The following is a 10,357-nucleotide window of genomic DNA, read 5'->3' on the forward strand; positions in this document are numbered from 1 at the left end:
CCCCCCCCCCCCCCCCCCCCCCAACCAATAGGACCTGTGTAATATCGAGCACAGTGGTGGCATGGTGCCTTTTATTTGTTACTACCGAAAGGTACGGTCTTCCATTTGTATTTCCCAGAAGCCTTATAACGGGGAAAAAAGAAATTACACTGAAAGTACACGACATGGCTCATTTTCCCTCTGATCATGATTATTTCAACCCAATGTGATCTGAGAAAAACAAAAAAACATAAAACCAGCCTAAATAGCTCCTTTTATTAGTCTGGATGTCCTGATGCATTTCCAGTGACTGAGTGCTCCCTTTGGGTGGCAGAATAAATTGCACAGTACTGTTGCGATTTCAGGCACATCAAACATTGAATGGACGGGGATCAGTTGTACGAAAGCACAAATCCAAAGAAGGCACCTCGGGGCTCGGTTGGCTCCCCCAACACCAAGACGCGAAAGGAGCCTTTAGACCAAATTTAGGCAAAGATGAGAGGAGGAAACATTGGACTCCTCTTGAGTGCAGAGAACATGAGTTTTGATTGTCAGCAACACATTAACTGTAGAAAGACCATTGTCTGGGAATTTCAGAGCTTCGTTCTGATTGATTCTTCTCCACTTCTTTGGTATTCATCGACGATTAGTAACTTCACAATACGAACCAAAATTGTGAGACGACGCGGTACCGGCATTCAAGATCAAGTTAAGGCAAACTGTTGTTTGTGACTGTGTTGCAAATTGATTGTAGAGATTGTTTTGTGTTATTTAGGGTAGACTGACGACAAGTAGGGTTGCAGTAGTAGCTGTGTGCAGTGTTAATAACGGTGTGATCATACTATAGACGTGACGTAACATTTGTTGTCTTACCACGACATCAAGGCATGAATCCTCTTCTCTCAAGCTGACCTCGTTTTGAAATAGACAAAAGATAAAAAAGTGCAATAACCTTTTGTTTATTATTGCTTCCTCAGTTGAAAAAAAATAACCCCCACATTATTTAACATGCCCTTTTTGTTAACACCAAAAGTCACTCATCTGTAGCAAATGAAGGATTTCAAGTCGTCCTTCTGTTTGTGTTCAGAGAGGTGGCGTTTGACAGTGTGAGTGTTTGATATTTCATTCTTAAAACTGTGATATCCGACTTTAAAAGCTGCCTGCTCAGAGAAAGAACCGTGCACAAGTTGACTGATAGATTTTGAGTAGGTGCATATTTTTTATTTTTACTGATGGACTCTGATGGTATTCTAGTTTGGACTTCTGGTTTATAGCCGGTAGACATTTTCATTTGCATGTGTAGATGTGTATATGCATCCTCTTCCTCTTTGAGTGAAATGTTTTCTCAAAAATATTTAGACCTGCTGTCAGTGATGTATGCGGATAAAAGGAAATATGAAATGCCTTATATTTGTTTTCAATGTTAAGCATTAAGGGTTCTTGCGTGTCCCTCCCTTTTCAGCGTGTAGCCTAAAGCTTGTACAGTTGAGAAACTCATGAGATTTATATCTTCTGTACAGCCTGTGTGTTTTCAGAATTTGTTACTTGGAGGTCCTGTGATTGTGGTTTTAGAAAAACATTCCCCTTTGAAAGTGCCGTTTGTTTTCACCAGCAGAGGATGTGTCTTCAAGGGAGGGGGGGGGATTTAATGAACACAAAAGGAAAACAAATGTACAGAAAACTTTCCCGTGTTTACTCTTGAACCTGAACTGAATGACACAAAGTATTTGCGCAGGTGAAATAAGGCAGCCATCTTTTGATGGAGCACCTTTATAGACTTCTGTGAGTCCACGGCGGAGGTAGTCTCACAGCGAGCTTGATTACTCTAAAGCAGAGCCATATCAGAGAATTTGCCCATTAGGAGCCCCTTTGAATGTGCTATTAGGAATAGCCTACTCTATAGGAAAGGATGTAATACTGCATGTTCTGTGACGTTTTGGTAGCGCCTAGTCCCTTTTTCCATGTTTTTATGTTTAGTCCGCTTCACTGTAGATGTTGCCTATTCATTGCAACTCACAAGCTATTAACAATCCATTCACAGCTGGACTTAAAGCAGGCACTGATCTGCTGCTGAGGCAGCCTTATTTCATTGCAATTAAAAAGGAAAAAAAGATGACGGATAAAGGGTTGCCTGTTTGCTTTGAGTGGCATATCTGGGGAAGTGTGAGGGGAAGGACTCTGAATCGGGGCATGTGATGAGTAACAATCAAATAGTTTTACAGCGCACCTTCACAAAAAGATTTGAAAAAAAATATAAGATTAAAAATGTCGGCTCGTCCATCCCAACATTCCAAAGTTTATTTCATCTTCCAGAGTCCTGTCCCGCTGATTGAGTAAATCTTTTTGTTTGTTGCTGGTGAATGAAGTGGGCATGTGTGTGTCAATGACAGGGTTCCCTATTTAGCCTAACGCTGATTACCTCATTTACAAATCTGCAAATATACTATTCTACTGTGTGTGTAAAGGAGTCAATGCCATCACCAGCAGCGTGGTCTCTACACCTGTGATGACAACAGGACCAATGAAAGTTCCTCGGTTGAAAATTGGCCAATTTAGAACATGACCAGTCTGAAAATATAGGGATAAGACACGACTTAAAATTTTTGTGAGGCAGGATGGCCCTCTAAGATTTCGTCAGTTAGTAAATCACCACCACTGCTACACCAGTCTTCATCTGGAGCTTTCAGGAGAGCGGCAATTGTTAATTTGGAAGTAAAAGGTGAAAATCTAACATTGCAGTTGTTACACACTGCTCCTTAAATACTGACTGGAATAGCAACTGTTGGCACTAGCTTAGTTCAAGAAGTCGAGCCGAAGCCTGGTGTATCTCACAATTATTTCGGTGAAAGATCACATTAGCATCACTTGCTGTTTTTCAGTAGCATTTCTCCTACCTCCTCGTTTTGCAGCCTTGAGTATTGTTTGTCGCTCCACCTGTTCTGATTCAAGAAAAAAAAAAAGAAAAAAAAGTCTATTCACATTACAGGAATACAGATTTATCATAAGCAATGGTAGTTTACATAAAAAGCGTGCTTGGTTGTGCTGTATGTGTATATGTCTATTTGACGTTGGAAAAAAAATATTTATGAGAAGCATTTATACGACAAATTACCACTGGAATGTGAAGCCAGACAATGTTATGATGCAGATTATAAAGATAGTCTATCCCCTTTAACATTCAGTGGCGAATGGTCAGAGGATTCATCTTTTTTGAAAAGAAGTAACCGTGCATTGACTTTGTTTTTGTTTTTCAACACCACCTATTTCTTTGGTTTCCTCTTTTATGTATACTTCACAGTCTAGCCCTTTTAGTATGCATACTTTCAACGTTTACAGCTTCATTCTGGGTCAGCTATCCATTGCCCTGCAGTTGTAATGATACCACAGGTTGTCACAAAGAAGATAGTAGGGTGGATTTGTAATTCTGTACGGGGGCGAGTTTGAGCCCCTCGAGCCGTATGCCTTTGAATCCATTTGTCCACGCCGAACCAAATTCTGCTACATAGGCACCTGTCTCCACACTGCCCTGACATTTTACATTCAGTTTGACCATAAGGGGCACAGGACAACGTGAAAGGTTTGAGGTTTACTGACCAGGGTCCCCCACACCAACCCATCCACCCACACCTAATCCAGGACCGGTCCGGCCCCACTCCCCCGTCACCCCACCCGCTGTCACACCTAAACCTCAAGCCATTCATTTTTCTGTTATTTTTTTGACAATGCAATCCTGAAAGCACTTTGCCTTGTTATTCCTTTGTGTAAACATGTGAATGATGATTTGTTACAAAAATGTTAAATATGTAAACGATCATTCACTGTTTTGGAAAAACCTGCATCTGTCTTTCTGACGTAAAAAGAAAAAAAAACAATTTAGTGACATTAAACCTGAATCTATTTTATAAAATGTTTGCTGCAGCCAATTGGTCTTGTCATTCAGTATTGTGGCTTAGGGTTGTTTGTGTTCAATAAAGTGCTATTGCTAAATATTTCCTGAGTCTGGAGTTATTTCTTGACGAATCAATGTTTCGGATCATGTAGTTCTACTTGCATGATTCACCCTGAATTAGCATTTCTATTAAATTCACTGGAATAGCTCCCAGCTATGAAGCTGAATACAGTTGGGGGGGGGGGGGGGAATGTTAGTCTGAATCAAATTTTCATTTCAATGACAAAATGTCACAACTGAACAAGGTTCTTCAGCGTTTAACGTTAATGTGTTTGGTCAGAAATCTACTTGCCCAACGTCAATTTTTAAGTCAAAAAGACAGCAATGTAGATATAGCAGTAATCGGTTGCCTGTTTACTGTGTTAACGTTACCATTACCGGGGGATAGATTTAATTTGAACACAGCCACATGCATTGTGAAGACACGAAACAACAGTAGTAGTGACTGATGATGACTCATCTTTGCAATGTGCTGCTCCTTCTGTTCAGCCATATCCTCACACACTGCCTGCAGTGCACTTCCTCTCTGCAGGCTGGCTGCTCTTCATTTCCTTCCTGTTTACCTTCTGCTTCATACAGGGAGCTGCAACAGTGCATGGCTGAGGAAAAGGGCACTTCATACCTAATGTGTTGGAAACTAATAAATGAATAAAGAAAATGCACTTTCACAAATTGAGAAATAAATTAATGGATCAATTAATTACACGGTTCATTCAGTCAGCATGGAGTTATATTAGTATTCCTCTGCTGATGCATGTCAGCAAGTGTAAAATATTATAATTTTTGTTTATTTAGCATTTTTAATGTCATGAACACTTGTATTTCACTGCTTGATATATTTTATTTTATTATATGTCTGTTGTAGGAAATGTGTTTTATTATATGGTCCTTTAAATACATATTTTAACATTTTCAAGATTTCAGATAGATAGATAGGTTCGTTGGTTGATTGATTGATTGATTGATTGATTTTCTGGACCAATTAGAGGTTCCTGTTGTACGTCATGACGTATCCACCCGCCTGCGTATCGACGTCACAGAGGTGTAGGATGTAGCACAGGACGTGTCTAGCGCGCTACTAGCAACAGTAGGACGTCAGAGAATACATACACATCGTGATTGGGACCTGTTTTATTACATTATTCAAGTGAGTATATCAGTCCATTATACTGTTTTCTTCTAATGTGGCTGGTTGTAACGAGCTGTTTGTCAGTGTAGTTTGTCCAGACTGGGCTCTCTCTGGTTAGCTCAAATGCTAACATCCAAAGGAAACCAACGGGACTGTTGGCGCTGCCAGTGCTATCTGCTTTGCAAGCGTTAGCCTCCTTTAATTCATGGCTGGCAAGCTATGCTGACATCTGAACTTTAGCTCATTATAAACCCAAATGAAATAGTGGTTTTAGTGTAACTTGTAACGGCGAAATAGCATCATACACGTAGGTTAGCTAACGTTAGCATGGAGGGTTAGCTTGTGCATGCTGAGTGCGATTGGTGGAAAAAAAAGGGAATCTGTAAAGCGCCTCCGGACCGGTGTGTGCTGCTTTCGCAGAAATTAGGTCAGACACAACAAGTCACCTGGGACAACAGAATGCTCTCCTCAGATGGTGCAGTTTCACATGTTGAAAACCACACTAACGTTACGGATCAAGGACGTCACTTTTTGGCTCAAACATGGCTGTGTACTCGCATGACTTGAGTCATTGTACTTTTAAAGCTTTTATTGATTCAATAATAACACAATATATGTTTGTTAGGTAGCAAGATTCCTCTCGTTGTTACCTTTTTATCAGAATGCTTAACATAGTGAAGAAATATGTCTGTAGATAAGCAGCATCTATTGTATTCATCATGTCATTTTTAGATTATGTAGCATAGCTCAGCTCCAACCATCAGCTATCCAATATCCAATGAGCTAGGTCGGACTATAGAAAACCAAATAATCTGTGTGAATATCATAATTTTTCTTGCAGGGAGTGTCTGTGTCTCTTTCACCAGATGTGATGTATCAGCTTTACATCAAGAGCTGAATGGAAGCATTTGAGGCCTTTCGTGAGTGAGGTAAGTATTTGTACATATTTATGGCGTATCTACAGTCACATATTGATGCATTTTTACTATTAATTTCCTTGATTGTGTGTTGCCCAGGAGGTTGTGGATCCCAGTGATGTACCATGGGGTACGACATTACGAGGTTCCAAGGGGAGGTCGATGAAGACCTGCTGTGCCCTATATGTAGTGGAGTGCTCGAAGAACCAGTGCAGGCAAGTCCCTGTCTGAAAGATTACCCACTCTTGTTCATATTGGTGTATTTCAAAGTTTTTATTTTTTTGGGCTCTCCTTTTCATTTCAGGCTCCACACTGCGAGCATGCCTTCTGCAATGCCTGTATAACGCAGTGGTTTGCCCAGCAGCAGATATGTCCTGTTGACCGCACGGTAGTGACGCTAGCTCACCTCCGGCCCGTGCCCCGCATCATGCGTAACATGCTGTCCAAACTTCAGATCAACTGTGACAATGCAGGTTTTGGCTGTACGGCCACTCTGCGGCTGGACCAGCTGCAATCGCACCTGAAGGACTGCGAGCACAACCCCAAAAGGCCCGTCAACTGCGAGGAAGGATGTGGGTGAGTGGGCTTCACTTTGGCAGAAATGAACTCTGCATCGTAGCTGTTGGGTGCATTGATTATGAGCAATTACAAAAATGTATGACCTGTCCTCTGTATGGTATTAAATCCTCTTTTTTTTTTTTTTTTTTTCTCTCTCTCTCTCTCTGGTTACTCCATCTCCCCCGACACTTGCAGGCACGAGATGCCCAAAGATGAGGTGCCCAACCATAACTGCATCAAACACTTGCGGAGCGTCGTCCAGCAGCAACAGACAAAGATTTCGGACCTGGAGAAAACAGTTGCAGAGCATAGACACCAGTTGGGGGAACAAGTAAGAACATTTTCCTGCTTATTTATGTGTTAACCAAAAAAATACTTTATGAGCCAAGTTCCTTATAAATATTGGAGTCTGTGGAACAGGTTTTAAAATAGCCAAGAGCATATTTATTTTCCATGATTACTTCATAATGACAGTGAGTTTTCTACTCCTATCTTATTCAGTTGCTGAATGAGACCTGAGAGTTTTGTCACGATACAGTTATGTAATGAAAAAGCAGAATGTTAATATACAAATACTTAACCCTATAAGGCACTGCTATTACAGGGCTTTCTACAAGGATATGGAATAGTTAGTGGGAAAGAGTAGCCACCTAGGGGGCTGTAAAAGCCCAAATTTGGAAACTGTTCCATCATATACACTCATCTTAACTGTTACATATTTTATTGAGTTTGCCTACCAGATTGTAAACATGTTGTGAATTATTGTAAAGGACAATTGGACTACTTGTGTGTTTTAGCCCACAGTCTGTAAATAGCTATTACTATTTAAAACCATGCCTGACTAATCATAGCTTTTGCAATGAAGCATCATTAGACCTTATTTAGTTATTTATTTTGTATTTATTTATTTATTTATTTTCACCTTCATAGGCATATGTAGACATAGGCCTGTTTCTTTGACTGTTTTAGTGTGTTTGCAGTGCATCTTAAAAATGTCTCTGCTGTAAAAAGCGCAATGGTGATAAAGATAATTCATTCATCAAGCATATAAACGTCTGTGTGGTGTATATGGAAAATAAAGTGCTTTCAGTGGACTCTTTAATGCTTACTGCACGATCGTCAAATTGAATTAGTAGTTTTGAGGGAGCCAGTGTAATTAGGATGCCGCCTGTCTGTGCAATCAATGCAATTCTTAATGTGTTCTGTCATCATTTGTTTTGCAATATTTGTCAAACACTAAAAGACTACTCTCCGCCACACAACCTCTCAGCTGAGCACGACACACACACGCACACACACACATTCATATAGAGCATCTGGGGTGGGACTGATATAGACAGATATGGGTGTTTCTCTATCATCATGTTCACATTGTTTTGAAGCAGAGGCTAGTGGTAAAATGTACAGGCAACTTGTTCATCAAAACCATTTTATCAGAATCAAAAATGTACATGATGCTCATGGAAAGCTCTGCTGTTACTATGTATGTTCTTGATAGCTAGGTCGGAGTCTGACACAGCTGAAACTATTTAGAATCAGTAATATTACAAATAGTCCATTTATAAATTCCTGTTTATCTTTAGGAGTATTTTGTGGTATCAGTCACTGAAGATGATGCTTTTAATTTCCAGAAACGGGACATTCAGCTGCTAAAAGCCTACATGAGAGCAATCCGCAGTGCTAATCCTAATCTCCAAAACCTCGAGGAGAGTATCGAGTACAACGAGATCTTAGAGTAAGTTAAAATGTCATCCTCTCCAATGCTTTTTATTCTATTATTAACTTTGTCTGAGAGCTGCAGATCAGTCCCTAATTTTCTTCTTCTTCATCTAATCTCCAGGTGGGTGAACTCCATGCAACCTGCCAGAGTGACGCGCTGGGGTGGCATGATCTCCACTCCCGATGCCGTGCTTCAAGCGGTCATCAAGCGCTCCCTCATCGACAGCGGCTGCCCTCTCTCGATCGTGAACGACCTGATCGAGAACGCCCACGAGCGAAACTGGCCGCAGGGACTGGCCACGCTCGAGACGCGGCAGATGAACAGGCGCTACTATGAGAACTACGTTGCCAAGCGCATCCCTGGCAAGCAGGCCGTGGTGGTGATGGCCTGTGAGAATCAGCATATGGGGGAGGACATGATCCTGGAGCCGGGCCTGGTCATGATCTTTGCACACGGAGTGGAGGAGATCTTATAACTTTACAGCGTACTGACCTGATCCAGAGACACGTGGGGAGGACGTTTTGCCTGGGGGGGGAGGGGGGGGTTGCTGTGACCAGTAGAGCTTTTCCTCGTTGGAGTGAAATCTTCTGATTTGAATCTGGCTTATTTCAAATAAAATCCTATAAGGGGCTCACTCCTAAGCTTGATGCCTATGCCTTAAAGTAAGGACAAAGATATTAGGAACCTGGCTAATAGTAACTTAATCTGACTGATATCTGAGATAAAAGTTGAGAAGTGATGTTTACAAGGTTTATATTTTGGTGCAGTATATGATCCGATTGTTCTGCTCCATGTCCTAATAGAGTAATAAGCTTGAACCCCAGTTTAATGCGCTCAGTTGTATAAATGCTTGTAAATACAAATACTATATTGAATTATAAATGTCATTCTCTTATTTCGCTCACTGTAATTGGATTGTGGTTATTCTTTTTTTATCTCAGTTCTGTTTTGTCGGTTTGTGTTGCTGTCTGCAGGGACTTTGACTCTGAAGATTTTTTTCGTATGCTTGCTTTAGTTTTTAGTTTGTTGTGAATATTCCACAATACATTTGTGCTTCTGAGTTTTGATTGTCTAAACCTTCTGTGCCATTTCTTTTATTTATTGTGTTGCCTTTTACACAAACATGCTTGAAAATGTTACCATTTGATGTATGGAAATCTGCCTTTTTCGGTGCATTTGAAGTTCAGAAGAAAATTGGTTTTGTGTTTTCTTTGTTGCCTCAGTTGTAAATATTGTCTGTATGTTGGGTCCAGTTGAAGTGTTAAATTAGAAGTTTAACATTTTGGGATTTAACTATGTATAATGAGTTTTGTTTGACAAATCATAATGGTTCACTTGATATTTTAGGTAATTCTTGCATCTGTTTCTGATGATTGAAATATGGCCATTGATCTTGTCATTCTTCACAGTAAGCAAACATCTATTCACTGACATGTCACCACAAACCATAGCTTGGAGAATGTAAAAATAATTGTAAAGTCACTCTTATGGCTTTTGACAGGTAAACTGTTTCACCATTAGTCGGTTATTGCTGTAGTAAGACAAACAATACTTCAACCATCCAGTATGAACGCCCACAGAAGTGCAGTATACATAAGTTTTAGATTGTGCCCTTTATTATTTTCCCTCTTCAATGTTTTTGTTTTTGTGTCTGTTATGTACTGTGTTGTGCAGACAAGAAAGTAATAAAAAATGTCAAACTTCATCCCGAAAGAATGTATTTTCTCACCGGAATAACACGATTTTATATTTAGCATTTTAATTAGGGAAAAAAACGCAGCTCCTTGCTTTACCACCACATGTCATCACAGATCTGCAGGGTGGGACTTTTCTTCAGGGAATGTCGGCTGATTAGATTATGTAGAAGCATCGGTATAGAGAAAACTGGTGCTTTCAGAAATCTGGGCGGTGAGAAGGAGAAGTGGTTTGTGACATGCTGTAGATCCAGGTCAAGATAATTAAAAGGAACATTTTCACAACAAAACTCCGTGGGACGAAGGTCTGAGTGCTCTGCCCTGTGTCACTCTCCTTTTCTCTGTCTGACCCAGACACCCACATGTTTTCCATGTCTGTTATCCTCTCTTGCCAGCCTCGTCATTGTGGAG

At 40.5% G+C, this 10,357-nt stretch overlaps 1 protein-coding gene across 1 annotated transcript; it reads left to right on the top strand.

The window, feature by feature from the left end:
* The first annotated feature begins 4,955 nt into the window (after positions 1–4,955).
* Positions 4,956–10,032, top strand: rnf41 (ring finger protein 41). Its single transcript, XM_031845275.1, has 7 exons — positions 4,956–5,075; positions 5,899–5,986; positions 6,074–6,189; positions 6,279–6,550; positions 6,728–6,863; positions 8,164–8,267; positions 8,373–10,032. Exons 3-7 carry the CDS (start codon positions 6,100–6,102, stop codon positions 8,725–8,727), a joined length of 957 nt encoding a protein of 318 aa, XP_031701135.1. The 5' UTR covers positions 4,956–5,075; positions 5,899–5,986; positions 6,074–6,099; the 3' UTR covers positions 8,728–10,032.
* Positions 10,033–10,357: the final 325 nt, after the last annotated feature.

Source organism: Anarrhichthys ocellatus, unplaced genomic scaffold (assembly GCF_004355925.1).
Source record: "Anarrhichthys ocellatus isolate YVR2014 unplaced genomic scaffold, GSC_Weel_1.0 scaffold5, whole genome shotgun sequence".
Lineage (NCBI taxonomy): Eukaryota > Metazoa > Chordata > Actinopteri > Perciformes > Anarhichadidae > Anarrhichthys > Anarrhichthys ocellatus.

What these genes read in the sequence shown, in the direction of transcription:
- rnf41 (XM_031845275.1), top strand. Translation starts at nt 6,100, where the DNA reads ATGGGGTACGACATTACGAGGTTCCAAGGGGAGGTCGATGAAGACCTG. An exon ending in GACACCAGTTGGGGGAACAA is followed by an intron (nt 6,864 to 8,163) that starts GTAAGAACATTT and finishes TTTAATTTCCAG; the next exon opens with AAACGGGACATTCAGCTGCT. An exon ending in GAGTACAACGAGATCTTAGA is followed by an intron (nt 8,268 to 8,372) that starts GTAAGTTAAAAT and finishes TCTAATCTCCAG; the next exon opens with GTGGGTGAACTCCATGCAAC.